This window comes from Diplotaxodon limnothrissa, linkage group LG14 (genome assembly GCF_057381915.1).
Source record: "Diplotaxodon limnothrissa isolate DT_005_m linkage group LG14, D_limnothrissa_male_GT1.1, whole genome shotgun sequence".
In the NCBI taxonomy this organism is placed as follows: Eukaryota; Metazoa; Chordata; class Actinopteri; order Cichliformes; family Cichlidae; genus Diplotaxodon; species Diplotaxodon limnothrissa.
Genome location: NC_140609.1, coordinates 41,056,849 through 41,072,672, shown reverse-complemented (window position 1 = coordinate 41,072,672; position 15,824 = coordinate 41,056,849). Strand labels below are relative to the sequence as shown.

Below are 15,824 nucleotides of genomic sequence, written 5' to 3'. Positions count from 1 at the left end.
TTCTCGCAGTCAACGACATGCATATCGGAGCAAACACATTTCCAAGTTCAAACATGTCCCACTGTGGCAACCCCTCAGCTTTGCAGCTTTCAGCTTTCCCATTCAGAAACAGACGTGATGTTTCAGAGCTCATCTTTCAGATTTCTGCGCTTCAGCAGGTAAATGTCACTCCAGGAGCAACAGCTCCCCCTGGCTGTGGAACTGCACCATTTCTATTCACAAGTTGTGAAAAACAAGTTGTGGTGAACAGCTGTTGTTAGTTACTGAGATCCAGGCCCAGAACCAAAGTCCGCACACTCGGACTGGGAGACTGGTTCCCGATGAGCTCACGGATTCTTTCTGAGCATCTCTGCCAGCTCCGCTCAAACGATTACCCACAATTCATACATCACTGTGGCACTAAACCGGGGTTTGTAACAAACGCACAAACAGGGAGCAATCCACCTGAAAATGACTGGAAAACTCCCGTTTTCTGGAAAGCAGAGGGATTATTCACCAATATTGTTTGTGGATTTCTCTTAATTATTTAGTTTTGAAGTAAAACGAGTGTGGATGAAAGACGGAAGAAAGTCCATCGTTTTGCCAGAAAACATTAACCAGGTCTAAGCGCCGTCGTTTGCAGCGGAGGAATCTCTGTGGGAGCTTTCTTTGCTTCTCCACCTCCACGTGACCCTGGAGCTGTGGCAGCTTTAAAACCCGATGAACTAAAACAACAATCTTATCAGCGACGGCTTTTTCAACCTGCAGAGAAATCGGACACAGTTCATTTCTGATTGCTTTGTTTCATTTTAGCTCTCAGGGTGATGTTTGGGTTCGGGCCTCATCATGTGGATAAGAGTCTGACTCGTCTCACCGTTGGGATGAAACACTGCTTCGATGTCTTTGGCAGGAGCTGGAACAGAGGAGGGGAGGCTGGTTATTGCAACATAATATTTGCTGTTACACAACACATGGTCTCGTGGAAACGAGAAAGAGAACATGTTTTTGAGTTTCCTGCATTCACCCTCGTTATGTCAGGAATCTTCATCTTACTGACTGAAATACTTTCACCCACACAGACTTCCTGCCATAAATGACATCTACAGGAAGCTGTCAGGATGAGGTCGTGGACGAAAGAAGGAGGACCCAAACGCTGGACTCACAGGTAGGTGAAGATTGGTGTTTTATTGTCAACGGAGTGAACAAACAGAACAGAAGTAGGAAACGGCTGGCCGGCTGACTGAATGGATGAATGAAAGACTGACTGACAACTGACCGGCTGACCTGACGGAACTGAACAGAGGACAACCTAACGGCGGCGAGAACAACATCACAATAACATCAATGACAAGACATTGGACTGGTTGAACTGAGGGACATAAATACACAGGCTGAGTGATGAGAGATTAGAACCTGGTGAGTACACAGCTGAACATAATGACCTAATGATAAACGGGAAGAGGACGGAACATAATGCACATGGACCAAGGCTAACACAATAAAACAGGAGGTGAAGCAGACAGAATATAAACAGTGAACATGAACTAAGAATACTGGGTCAAAGACCCAGAAACCCTGACAGAAGCGGTGTCTGAAAAGGGCTGGGAAAATCATCAAAGACCCCAGTCACCCATCACATGGACTCTTCACCCTCCTGCCCTCTGGGAGGCGCTACAGGAGCCTCCGGACTAAGACCACCAGGTACCGGAACAGCTTCTTCCCCACAGCTGTCAGACTCCTGAACTCTGCCTCCTGACATCTGACCCACGTTAAACTCATGGACTGAACATACACACACCCACAATGGACAACTGTACCCTCAAACACACAATAATAACATGGACTGAACCACCACTCACAACCACTAGCACTTTATATAGCCTCTGTAGAAACTATCTACACCCTCACTTATCTTAACTGCACTACTGTAAATGCTGTATAGACAATCATTCTGTACAATAACTATACTTCTACGACTGTTTATAACTTGCAAAGTTCATATTTCTGTATAGTTTTCATATTTACATCCTGTTCATAGCCTGTACACACTTATAGTTATAACATATTAATAACATACCTTCATACTGTGTACATTGCAACATACCCATAATAGACCCATATTTTGTACCCATATTTTTTATTCTATTCTATTCATTAAAAGCACAATCTCATAGCTGCTTCCACGATGCAGGACTCTGAGCTGCAGTGTTTCAGGCTGCTGTGAGTCACCGTTTGGATAAAGTCAGTTTCACTTTCCCTGCTGCTTCGTTGTGTCTCTTTGATTAGAGCATCAAAAAGCAGATGTTTGCTGTTTTATATGAATAAAGGGTGGAGACTCTGAGCCTGAGCTGTGGCTGAAGCCTGTCTGAGTACCTGACTGCCTCCTGGTGCGTCGGTACGGCAGGTTTCCCTCCAGCAGCAGAGGCAGGTTCTTCCTGGACTTCTCCGGCGTGTACATGAGCAGCTCTGGAGGCTCTGCAGGACAAACAGAGCAGAAAGAGGCCCTCGTGTCAGGGTTGAAATTCAAACTGTCCTGTTCCTGGTATGATAGACTACATGACTGTGAGCCGCCTTACATTTTGGGTGCACAAAAGTTGATAATATTATCAAAAGGTTTCTCAAACAGTTAAGACGAGGTGATCGGGTCTGTCATTTGGAATAGACACAAACCAGAAAAAAACTTTTAATTTTTATGTTTATTTAAGCGTTATCTGACAGTATGTTTGCACTACCCATATGGAAAAGAAATAGTAAAAACTTGTATGTGATTACTCATGAAAGTGGCCACTTTCTCATTACTTTCATACATTGTTTTCGTAAGTATCCAAAACATACAAGTTTCATTATATAATTTTTCAAGGGATCTTATATCTGTTTTCACTCTTGTATGCTTTTCATACAAGTTTCAAACAAGACAGATACAAACTTTATAAGATTTATATATATCTTTTCCATATGGGTAAGTACCGCAGCAATTTCCTAATGTTGTAAACCTGCTCAACATTTGGCAATAAAACCCTTTCTGATTCTGATAAGCGTGTTTTTCAGATTCTTAGATTTAGTAATGCCGTGGGGTGGGGGTCAAACTTTAGCACAGTTGTTGTGCAATCGCTCAGGGGGGCCGTGGCCGCCAGGCTCTCGGAGCTGACTGTGTGCTGGAGATCGCTGCGTGGGTTCAGGAACACGTCACCGTAAGCAGGGACCGCCGTCACCTCTGCAGTCACACGTGAAGCTCGACCTCCACCACTCAGACGGAGGCTGCTATCAGTTCAAAGCTAGCATCCATGATGGGGCCATTAGCGCACTGGCAGGGGTAACCAGGCCATCTGAGAAGGTCCCAGTAATGATGACGCACACCTCCGGGTTCTGAGGCTTCTCGGAGAACTCTTTCTTTGTTCGGTCAGATGACAAACCTGCACCCTGCTCGCTTTCCACGAACCAGCGCGCCGGCTAAACTGACCCGAGTACAGACCAGATCTGCTGCTGACTTCATGCAGCCAAAAACGCCCGAGCCGTATGAGGCAGGTTCGGGAGACACGTCCGGCGTTGTGTACTGAAGCTCAGCTCAGAATGAGCACATATCCTTCAGAAAACCTTTATTTATGTCCAGTCTGTGCGTCCACTTAAACAGACGCTAGATTAATGCACAGCTTTCCCCATTTTCGGAAACGTGTTACAAACAAGTCGCAGTCATGACCTGTGAGCAGGAGAAGAAGATGAGGAGCAGCTCGAGAAGGAGGAGGTGACTGACCCTGACCTGACTGACGCCTGCCTCGGTGATAGGCGTGGATGTCGTCCAGCCGCGGAGACGCAGATGACTTCTTCAGGTGGTCCTGCTCGAACTGAGGAGCTGAAACACAGGAAGTGATGTCACTCCATCTGCAGAGGCTGAAAACTGTTATATAAAAATGCTGAATACGTGTGTGTGTGTGTGAGACTCACACTGACAGAAGTTGTCTCCCAGGACCTGCCTCGCCTGGAAACGATCAGTGAATCAGTCAGACGTGTGAGCAAAGACAAATCCTCACATTAACCAGGTGGATTTAAATGAACAGGTGAGACGCTGACTCCAGTTAGCTGGCTGGATGTGGGATGTTAAATATTCAGAGTCAGTGTGTCCACTGTAACCTGGTTACAAACATGGATGTATCACCATCCTGCTCATGTTACAGGACATCTGCTGCTCCTTACTGTTTACACCAGCAGGGGGCAGCAAAGATCTACAAAAGCTGCTAACGCTGCACTCTTTACTAAACTCTACTGCTGCTGCTGGGAGCACGACTACATGCATGTTTCCTCGATCTTTGCTGTGAACATTATAAACAGCTGCTCAGGTACAGATCGCGCTCTCACTGCAGTGCAAATCAATCCAATCAGCTGCTAACAGAGGCCGTAAAGCCACCACAGCCAGGTCTACTCAACAATCGGATCTCCTGCGAGCAGCAATATGCTTCAAACCACAGTGATCGGTGCTGAACTTCACCTGTGGGCAGGTAAGAGTCAGCATCTAATGTGAGTGTCTTTGGATGGTGGGGAGAACGTGGGAGCTTCACACAGGAAGACCAGGACATGTGAACCTGCTTACCTTGTGTGGGAGTGATGCGGGATGGTTTTCGACGATCAGCCTCTTGAGGTAGTGCACCCACAGTCGCTTCTCCTCCTGATTCTTCGTCTGCAGAACAAAAAAACAGGATCCAGACACAAACAGTGAGGTCGCTGCATCTGAGATCCAGATTTAAGGCGGAGACTCGAGGTTTCCCTCACCTGGACTACATGCTGCTGTTTGGGAATGGTCTGGTCGGACACTCGGAAGCACAGCGGGTCCTTCAGATTCTCCACCAGCAGGAGATTACAGCACTGCAGGTGGAGGAGCAGACACAGAGACAAACGTGAGGAACCCTGAAGGTCAGAGCATCGCTGTGGCGATGAGCCTCTGTTTCCTGGGGGGTCGCATGTGTGTTTGTTGTGATGCAGGAGTGCAGACACAACCCACGACGGCCTCAAACGTGTTGTTACTTACAAAAATATGTGTGCTGTAGACAAACTGCTCCATCCTCTTCTTGGCAATCAGCAGCATTTTATCGAACAGGAAGAACGCTCTCTCCTTCTTCACTCTGTGGACTTTAAAGGAACCTTCAAGAACCAGCTCGCCAAACCCGCTGAGGTCCGGCCCAGTCCAGTTCACCAGCAGGGACTCGATTTCCTGGAGCGAGACATCGGTGAAAGGTCACAGGCTAACCACAGTGGAGTGAACTCGACCTAAACCTGCTGATCTGCACCGATCCTTCATCTTCAGAAAGGTTCTTTGGAAAAGCACAGCGTTCTCTAGAGAACCAGTTTTCTCAAAATGCCTGCATGGGTCACAAAGTTCTCAGTGCTGAAGGCAACTGGACGTCTTTAGGTTCTCAAAGATGTTTCACCTCAGACCTGAAAGGCTTCATCGGTTCTCAAAGCACATGGGGGTCCCAGCTATGCAACAACTAGCTAGGTAACATGCTAACTAAGCTAACTCGCTAACTAGCATCAACTTGCTAGTGATTGCGCTCCAAAGCTCAGCTAAATCTGGTCACAAACCCATGTTAACGATGGCTAACATGCTAACAATGAAACCTGCAAATATCGATCCACAAGCTCATATGGTAGCTGTGTCCATCTTTCATATACAGTCTTTGTTAATAGCTGCTGAATGGTAGCTCGTAGGTAGACCAAAGATGTCCAAGGTGTTCTACATCGTGGGCCACATGGACCGGACGAGTGAAACATCCTCATTCTGTCAGTGTAAAGACGTTTAACTGAAACATCGTCATATAAGAAAAAGACGAGTAACTTCAACAGGACATCTCAGATTTCGCAGATAAAAAAATCAGTGAAAGAAATCTGTCAGCATGTCGGGAGTAAATGTGTCATTTTGTTTTTTATTGTGGACTCGTCGTAAAAAGCTGAACTATCATGAAAAACAGGAACTTTCATGTTACTTAATTACTTTGAGTAGTATCAGTGCCCTCCTTCACATCTTCCAGAGCCATCTAGTGGGCCACTTTAGAGTCTGGTGGGCCGATTCTGGCCCCCGGGCCTTATGTTTCTCAGCAGCTTTTTTCACGTTGGGGTCCTGCATGATCATCGTTACCTGCAGCCGCACAGCGTGCTCCTGTTTCCTCTTCATGTCGTTGATGTACCATGCGACTGCTGTCATGGTGACGATGGCATCCTCCACGACCTCATATCCGGGCTCGCTCTTGTCAAAGTGCTTAGAAAGTTCCTGAAACAAGACGAGACCCCCACATAAAAGACAGCTCGCACTCTGAGATCCTTCCCCGCTCTGATCCTCCGCCTGCTGAGGCCAAAACACAGACGGGGATTTCTCCGAGCCTCAGATAAACTGTGGTTTGTGTCCTCGTAACTTTTACTCAGTTTGCTTTGACGTCTTTGAGACCACCGTGAACACGAGGACGCGAAGCATCATTAACCCTTAAACTGCCACTGAGCCACCTCACCGTGCGGCTCTGTGGCGCAGCGGATAGCACATTGGACTGCAAAGGTTGTGGGTTCGAGTCCCACCAGAGTCGTGCTAATTAGAGCTTTCATACACACAGCGCTGGAGAGGCTGCTTCTAACCCTCCAGCTCAGGGTTACGTCACGTGTTTATTTAGCAGAGGTTTAACCGACTGCGGGGAAATCTGACCTGCTGTGGAGCAAATGCTCAGAGGTGCTCTGTCACAGTCAGGAAGTGCAGGGGAAAATAAGTGTTCTCATTGTTTAATTGATCTTTTTTTCAATAAACTAATTAAATGATTAATTCCTTCAAACTGATCATCCAGCCTGTGGCGCCCAGCGTGTCCTGAGTGTGTGTTGGAGCCTGTGAGTGATCAGCGAGAGCAGCAGGAGGTCAGGCTGGCCTGAAGCTGCAGATCAGCCACATTTCATTCGTGCTCATGGAGTCGTTCTGTGAACTCTGGAGGTCAAAAGCGTCGCTTCCCTGTGAGAAGCATCGGACTGGAAGTACAAGTAGCTCAGAGTATGTGTGCAGTTACATTCCACTGCACCCTGAAGCGCCTTAGCACAGAATGGACTGAAACGGGAGCAGCTGAGGATTCTGGGAAAATCCCAGCTCGGATCCAAACACGTGTTTGACCGATGTTTAAACTGGCCGCCGTCATCAGAGCGGCAGCGGCAAATCCTGCAGACCAACGAGCGAGAACAAAGAGCAGCTTCAGCTGTGTCATCCTCCCGCCCGCTCCTAGAGCTGGGCTTGGACTGGGACCAGTGAGGAGACTCGGCACGTTCACTGGGAAAGCTGTTCCTGCTTCACGGAGCAGACGGCTGAGTGAGAAGGCCTCTGCGGCTTCAGCTTCACACCGTAGGAGCTCCTTTAAAGCACGCTCTGTGTGAACAGACGTGATGAACAAGTCCTCGCCTCTTCCAGGTGTTTGCGCGTCATGTTAAACATCTGGAGCACAAGTCTCCATTCAGCCAGATGTGATTATTAACGATGGGAATTTGGCACAGAAGAACAAATGGTTCTGCTCCTAAACCGGACTGCTTCAGCTTGTTTCCATCGTTTCATCCGTTTTGACTCTACTCAAGTATTTCTGCATGTTCACAATAATACACACGATGATACTGCAGTATCAGGTGGTATCTGAGCAGAATTACACGTGTGTGTAAATATTTCATTTGTTAGAATTTGTGGGTTTATTTTGTGCTGCGAGTCTTTAACTGAGACTCGTCTGTTTCAAACGTCTGCTGAGCTTCTCCTCAGAGTAATGAGAACACGACGACGGCCAGCCTGCAGTTCGCTCTCGTGTGATTTAACAGGGTCCCCGTTTCCTGGTGCTGACTGCGGCACAAACGGGCTCCAGCATCTGTTTGGTGTTTGTGCCAAAACTGACTCAACAAAGACAACGAGAAGCAGAGCTTACGACTGATCGACGAGTCTTCCTGTCACGTTAACTCGAGGCCGCTGGCTTTACTTCTTCTACACGCTGAAATCAGATAAGTTGAGTTTTAGGGCAGCTGTAGTTTCAAACCTCAACCAACTCTTTGCACAGCGGAGCCGACTCGCTGACTGTCCTCCGGTCGTGATCCTGTGTATGTTTAGCAGTTAGATGGCCGTCCTGCAGTTTCAGATCTTTGCGTTCTGCACAGACTCTGAATTAAAGTAAATAATGCAAATTTCTGTGCGTGCAGATGGCAACGGATTCACGGTTTAATCCCCATTTCATCTCTGACAGACTGCATGTGACTGCTCACGGACTCGGCGTTGTTGACCTTTATCGCCGTCTTTGCACAGCTGTGTTGCTTTGTAGACAGCGACTGACCACGCTGGTCTCAGTCGGTCCCTGTCTTTGAAACAGCCGTTTTAATCACTTCTGTCCTACACGTGCACACACGTTAGCGTGTCATGAGACAGAAGCATAACTGCACTTCACTGCAGCACAGACGGTAAAGGACCTGTGGTCAGAGGACAGAACAAAGCTGTGACAGAGCAGCTGCAGAGCGGAAAGAGAAGTTTGGACTCTGAGATGATGTCAGAGTTTATCCTCGTTTTATTGGTCCTGGGAAAAACCCCGCACACGTAGCCGAGGACACACACCGCTCGTCTTTAAAGACGCGACGCGCTGAGAGGTCTCAGCCTGACCCTCTGTTTACTGACAGGAGACAGACCTGTTGCCTGGAGACCAAAGCTTTACGAGGACCAATCAGCTTCCTCAGGGAACCACAGGGAGTGACATCATTAAGGATGTTTGGTGTTACCTGTGGAAGCAGGTACTCATCTAGCAGTATCAGGTAGGACTGAAGTCATTTATGCTGAACTAAAGCTAGTATTTGAGATGTTGAGCTACTTCTCAACTACTAGAATTTGAGGTGTTTGGATGCACTTGCAGGTGGCACCTGACCAAGTAACAGGCTTTCGTGTGCACAGTATCTGATAGCATTTAAATTCTCACCTGCAGTATTTGAGGTTCTATATGCAGTATTCATTAGTACAACCTGTATTAGGCTGTTTTTGAGGTGCTATGTCCAACATCTGATCGTATTTGAAGTTTAACTTGTATATCTGGAGGTATTTCAGGCACCGCATGCAGTATTTGGTAGTATTTGCGATATAACTTGTAGTATTAGGTGGTATGAAGGGTCACCTGTAGCAGCAGGTGGTACTTGAGGATCCTCTGCACTGGTTTGAGCAGGTACGTCTCCAGCGGTAAGGAGTGGCTCAGGGTCGCCTGCCTCTCCTGGAAGAAACGAACCAGACTTTCGTTCTTCATGCACTCCCTCAGCACGGCCACCGAGCTGTGGACACAGAGCAGCAGAGACGGCGTTAATCATTAAAACCACAATAGATTCTCTTGAAGCCAAACAGCAAGCCCCAAAACAAGTCGATGGATATCCAGGTCAGGTTACCGACATCTACAGAGTTCAGCCATCACCTCGTAGCATTTAAAGGTTCAAGGTTCTTTATTTGTCACATGCATAGTTATACAAGTATAACACACAGTGAAATGTAGAGGAAGAACATTATATATATATATATATATATATATATATATATATATAGTATATACACTGGGTGAATGTGCAGTAGTAGCAGCAAGCAGGTGAAAAAGCACGGGGAGGGAACTTTAACAGGAGGAACAAAGAGATGAGCTGGGGTGGAGGAAGGCCAGAAGACAATGGAGCTGCAGGAGGTGAGAGGGATGTCCTCAGCCGTTCATCAGAGGACGAGGTGAAGAAATGATGGAGGGAAGGAGGAAGAAGAAGACAGGTGGAGGCGATTATGACAAACTAAAGAGCAAAAGGACTCCACAGCTGTTTGGAGCTTTGACAAACATTCATTACAAGTTTATAGAAGAACGAGAGAAACTGACGAGATCAGAGAGAAAGAAAAGATTCTGACAGAGAGCTTCTGGATCCAGTTCACCAACATTCATCACAATCAGAACAAAGAGCAGACGACGAGGAGAAGAGGGAGGGCCACATGTCCACGACGACGAGATAGAAAGAGAAGACAACAAAGAGTCTGAGGAAGGGAAAAATGGAAAGACAGGAAGTTAAAAATAGGTCCAGGTTATGAAGAAAGAAGCGACAGGAGAGAGGACGGGGATGGTGGTGAAAGAGGATGATGGAGGACAGTGGAGACTCGGCTGTCGGGTCCTCTGACAGACATTCATCACAGTTGGAAGCCAAAGAATGTTGGACGCTGGTGGAGGGACTGGAGGGAAGGAGGGAAGGGAAGAACGAGGAGGGATGAGGAAATAGGGGGCCAAAGAGGATGGGAGGAAGGAGGTCAAGGTAACGATGGGGACGGAGAGGAGAGATCAGGCTCTTTTTCTCCACAGGAAAGAGGGGGGATTCAGAGCAGTGCTAATATCTTCTGCAGACATCAGTGAAGTGCAGAGTCTGAAACGAGCTTTCAAACACAGCAGCTCATCTGTTTCTTCCCCACAGCGTCCTAAACACCACAACAGGTGATACCAACCAGAATATCGCCCGGATAATTAAAGAGTTTCATCTGCAAACTCACAGCTGAAACGTTAACCACAGTTTACAAAAAGGAACTTCACAGGTTCTCAGTCTAATCTAATCAAACATCATCAGGGAGGCGTCTGATAGGCCCACATTCATCCTGCAGCCAGACAAATATTACCTTAACCACAGAAACACGTTCATACCAACCAAAGAGGCGGTGGTACCGGCACTGTCCAAACCAAACCAGGCGCACATTTATCTCCAACCTATCAGGTAAGTTGTAGCAGCTGAACCTGCGCACCACCCAAAGAGTCCTGCAGCAGCACTGGATGGCCAGCAGGGGCATCAGAGGGGTGCAACACAGTTAATATGATGTTTTGGGACCCCCCGAATGGTGTGCCTACTTTTTGTGCATGAGGGGGTTCTTCTGGCTTCATGCTGGGGTGGTTTGCAGCAGAGCATGAAGCAGACGGATCTCTAAAACTGATGGAAAGGTGGAACATGAGATGGACCGGAAGATCGAGGCATCAGCAGCGATGCTGACGCTGTACCGGACTGTTACGGTGAAAAGAGCGAAGCGTTCTGTTTCCAGTCATAATGAGTTCATCAGTGTCACATCGACTGCTGATGATGTCTGCTCCGTCTCTGCGGGGTTTAAGCCCAGACACCAAACACCAAGCAGACAGAACAGGTCAGAGGTCAGGCAGGGAGCCTACTCTAAGTCTAGCCACAGTTGGGCGGGTTATAAAAGCAGACGACCACATCCGGTTCCACCGTGGTCACCGAGGCCGCAGCCTGAACAGACTTACCAAACCCGGACATCAAGGACTGGAAGCATGGAGCCGGGTCTGATAAAGCTCTGTCCTGCTCAGCCGGATCATGGATGGATCGACCCAAATACCCCGATTGCCACATTTTGGACCCTACAGCGCCAACAGGCAGAGTGCAAACATTTATCACCAGAGTTTACCACCCGGCTCCTTTCAACAGAAAACGTCTAATGTCTCAAATAAAAGTCAGACTGGTTCTGTGGACGATGACTTATTCTCCAGTGAACATCAGCAGAACAGCTTCAGGCTGTGGTCCCATGTTTTTGGGACAGAGCGAGGCCCAGCACAGGATCAGTGTGTTGCTCCTAAAAAGGTGCTCATTGATTTTAAGGCACTGGTTTGGTGCACAAACCAGGTGAGGCCATTGGGCTTGTGTCACAGAAATGTGCCTGTCCAACCACACTGAAAGGCTAATGTACCACTGTAAGGGTTTGGACAGCCTATCATATATCTGTCCATCCATTATTCCATCCATCCATCCATCCATCCATCCATCTATCCTCCCATCCATCCTCCCATCCATCCATCCATCCATCCATCCATCTATCCATCCTCCCATCCTCCCATCCATCCTCCCATCCATCCATCCATACATCCATCTATCCATCCTCCCATCCATCCTCCCATCCATCCATCCATCCTCCCATCCATCCATCCATCTATCCATCCTCCCATCCATCCTCCCATCCATCCATCCATCCATCCATCCATCCATCCATCCATCCATTCATTCATCCATCTATCCATTCATCCATCCATCCTCCCATCCATCCTCCCATCCATCCATCCATCCATCCATCCATCCATCCATCCATTCATCCATCCATCCATCCATCCATCCATCCATCCATCCATCCATCCATCCATCCATCCATCCATCCATCCATTCATCCATCCATCCATCCATCCATCCATCCATCCATCCGTGTGACTTCTTCAGTCTCAGCTGCAGCTACAGCCTATTGTTCCTTCGGTGCTGCTGGTTTCAGTCATTGTGCAAATGTCCTGTTTATAAGGTTGAAACCTGCAGTCAGCTGAGACTGAAGACGTCACCTGATGATGACGAAACATCCAGATGAACAGAACCGACCTTTTGGGATTTCCGTACCTGGATGAGCACGAATTGGAGTTCGGTGTCAGCTACGCCACATCTCAACAGTCACCTGCAGAGTTTCTGAGCTTATACATAACTGAGACATGCAAGCAAAACAGCATTGTTTGTTGCCATGGAGGTTTTAAATGGTGTGGTATATTAATGTAAAACATGTGTAAACTTTACAGCAATAAAAGGCTTAAAGAAGAGTCACTGTTCACAGTTGTGCTATAATGAAACCTGCAGCCGCTGGGATGACAACAGTGACAAATGTTAGGTTCATATAAAATGTCACAGAATGAACAGCCAAATTTAAGTCGCAAATTTTCTGTAGACAAGAAATGAAGCTGTAATCTGTCATCTCGGACTGAAGGAAGCCGACTTCAGCCTCAGATAAACACTCAGCTCTGCATGGAGAATTTAAAGCAGATGGCAGATATGAAAAATGTGCACCAGAGACATGCCTAGAAACTGCGTTTGGCAAGATTCCCATGAACTCATCCACTGGAACACACCGAGGACTTCCTTCAGCCCAAACTTCCACAGAGTCTCCAGGGTCGCTGTGCTTCACCTCGTGTTGTACGGATGCTCGGAGCAGAGGAAAGCAGTCAGTTTCACAGACTGCAGATAATCGCAGCCGCTCCCCCGAGCCCGAAGTCATCTCCACCAATCAGAGGTAACAAAACACCAACCTGCAATCTGCACAGCCAATCAAAACACTATTAACCTCTTAAATAGTCCCACCCGTGCGTCTACCTGTAAGCTTTGTTTGCATTGGGATAAAACGCCTGATTATTTGTCCAGATGAGTTTTCCACAGATATGCCGCACTCTACACTGAGGATCTGCTTTTCCCAACTATCTGCTCCGACTACCGAGTTCGGAAGTGCAGCAGTCAGTCAGCAGGCAGCACCGGGGCAGAAAGACCCCAGCTATCCCGAGATTTCAACACAGAACCATGTTTAAAGTCCGGCGGTTAACCTGGACAGTCCTGCCGTGCTGTGACGGGGCGGAGATGAAGGCTGGGACATAAACCCAGTAACCTGCTCTGTTTCCCAGACATACTTTCGCTTTCATGTGTGTTGAGTCTGATCATTCCTGGAACATTTCTCTGCTCTGTTAAAAGTTGGCTTTAATCAGGAGACCCCCTGCCAGCCTCCAAAGCCCGCTGGCTCTACAGCTCATCAATTTACAGCATTACAAACTGTGCTTGCATCCAAGTGGAGTTTAGCGGCATAAATTACCTCAACATCTGTCTCTGTTCTCCCCATGGAGCTACCTACTGAGATTACATCCACATCTGTTCAAATCATTCTGCTGGCAGCCAGTTTCATGATACACGCACAGTGTTGTGATATTATAAAGACAAATATCTCCTTCGGTTTTGTTGCTGATGGTTTTCGATGGCAGAGAAGCTGCGTTCCTGGAGCCGATCTGTTGTTTGGTGCGTTTTCATTTTTGTGCAGGATCCCCGGGCAAACAAAGCCTCTCGTCTCGTGTTCCCAGCGGGACGACAGCAGAGTTCAGAAACCTGCAATCCAGCACATTTCCCTCCAAATCTGACCCAGCGGATCACTGTGGAAAAATGCAGAGCAGGGGCTGACAGAGACCGAAAGTCTGCTCCTCTGGTGATCGCATTACTGCGAGTTTGCTGAACGCTCGGAGCTAAAATATTCCACAGGGCTGATTCTGGCTAGTAAGACAAAAGTTTTGACCCAAAACCGAAAGATTTAAAGCAGCAGAAAGTTTGGTTCCAGATCTTTAAACCACGACCCCTGTGCTGATGGCTGCAGCACACGCAGGTGACTTGGAGACTCCTGTGGGACACAGCGAGGTGACCACATGAGTGAAAACTGGTTTCGAGCATATCTGAGAAGCTGAGGCTTGCAGGGATGAAACAGCTGAGGGGCTGATTCACAGCTGAAGAACTGACGTCCTGGTGCCTTCACGGACCTTCAGCAGCAACCACAGCATGCAGCGCTGCCTCCAGCACCCTCAGCCACAATAAACCCTGATCAGCTCAGACTTACTCTGATTACTTTTAACCTCTTTACAGCTGGGGTTGGGCTCACATCCACCCCTTCATCTGAGCCCTGAGGTTCGCTGGCTCTTTATTCTCACGTCTGCTGACTGACGGTGGCCGGCACACTCTCGCCATCCACATCAGACTTAAATATCTTCTCACGAACCCTTTTTAGGAACATGATCACCTGACATGTGTTATGGTTTCATCCTTGCATGCAAACATGCTGTTCAGTGATCTGTCAGTGTTTCACATTATTTCCTGTCTATGTGCAGTAACAAACACACAAAGTTTTCATGTGTCGGGTTTGCTGAAAGATTCCTGTGTTTCAGGCTGGGAAAAAGTACATTTGGCACCCGTGAGCATCCTAACACGCAGCAGCTGAAAAAATCAGCAGTTGAGAGGCCAGGAAGGGTCCAGCAGAGAAGGCAGCGATGCAGCTCGAAAAGCTGGAGACGCGCTGACAGAGACAGAGTTTCTGGGTTTGGTGGTCTGAAAGCATTTGACCTACTTATTTTTATTGGTGTTTAATGGAGCTTTAAGGAGGCGACAGGCAGATAGAGCGAGCGAGCGAGGTGAAGGAGGGGTCGCCTTCCACCCCGGCAGACTCGGTACGTGCCGAAGGGTTTAAACACACGGGGAGGCACATATGGGTGCCGATGAAGCTTTTACTGCGCATGTATGCAGTGATTTAAGTGCATCAATATGCAGACAGATGGAGGCCGGGCAGAGCTCCAGGCAGGCCGAGCGCAGTTGGTCAGACGGTGGAGAGAAGACCTGCGTGAGATCAACAGTGACTGTTTGACTCTGCAGAGAATAAAGAGACGAAGCAGCCGCGGACGCAGACACGTGCAGTGAAACAGGGTAACGCTGCGCTCTGTGCCTCTCGTTCACATCTATCACTCACACGCAGCTCTCAGATCTCTGCGTTCGTGTTACTTCTTACTTCATTAACGGCAAAAACCAAAATAAATGTGACTTTTCTTCAGAGCATCGTACCACGCAGAGCTCTGCACGCTGTGGCAGAGACCGTCACGTGCAGCTGGTTAACGTGGGCGCGTGCTTTGTTTGAAGCTGGATCTGTGGATTTTTCACCACATTAACATCAGCCTCTCTGCTCAAGTTACAACCGCACGGTCTTGTGATCTGCTTCATTTGTGATGAGCGTGCAGAGTTTCCCAGTTACATTAACACTGCCTGAATAACGCTCTGCAGGCTAGGCTAACGCTAACAGACGACTGAAAGCTCAGGAAGAAGAAACCAAAGATGAGCAGACGTGTTTGCAGGAGAAGAGACAAACAGTAAATATATGAAACTATCACAACGTCATGCCTGTGCTTGTTGTACTTGTGCTGTTGCTAGGTGGTTGCCAAGCAACCTGCTGGTATAATTGTGTAATTCAGCTCTTGTGGATCTAAAGAAATGTTAAAACA

General features: G+C 47.8%; 1 protein-coding gene across 1 annotated transcript in view; it reads right to left on the bottom strand.

The window, feature by feature from the left end:
* Window positions 1-723: 723 nt before the first annotated feature.
* Window positions 724-15,824, bottom strand: part of plekhg2 (pleckstrin homology domain containing, family G (with RhoGef domain) member 2) — a 63,795-nt gene continuing 48,694 nt past the window's right edge. The window contains exons 7-15 of the mRNA XM_085371361.1: window positions 9,120-9,270; window positions 6,107-6,238; window positions 5,000-5,182; window positions 4,744-4,836; window positions 4,565-4,651; window positions 3,922-3,955; window positions 3,737-3,829; window positions 2,353-2,454; window positions 724-892 (exon numbers count right to left, since the gene is read on the bottom strand). Coding sequence (XP_085227487.1) covers window positions 789-892; window positions 2,353-2,454; window positions 3,737-3,829; window positions 3,922-3,955; window positions 4,565-4,651; window positions 4,744-4,836; window positions 5,000-5,182; window positions 6,107-6,238; window positions 9,120-9,270 — 979 coding nt within the window. The 3' untranslated portion in view covers window positions 724-788. The remainder of the gene's footprint in view (window positions 893-2,352; window positions 2,455-3,736; window positions 3,830-3,921; window positions 3,956-4,564; window positions 4,652-4,743; window positions 4,837-4,999; window positions 5,183-6,106; window positions 6,239-9,119; window positions 9,271-15,824) is intronic.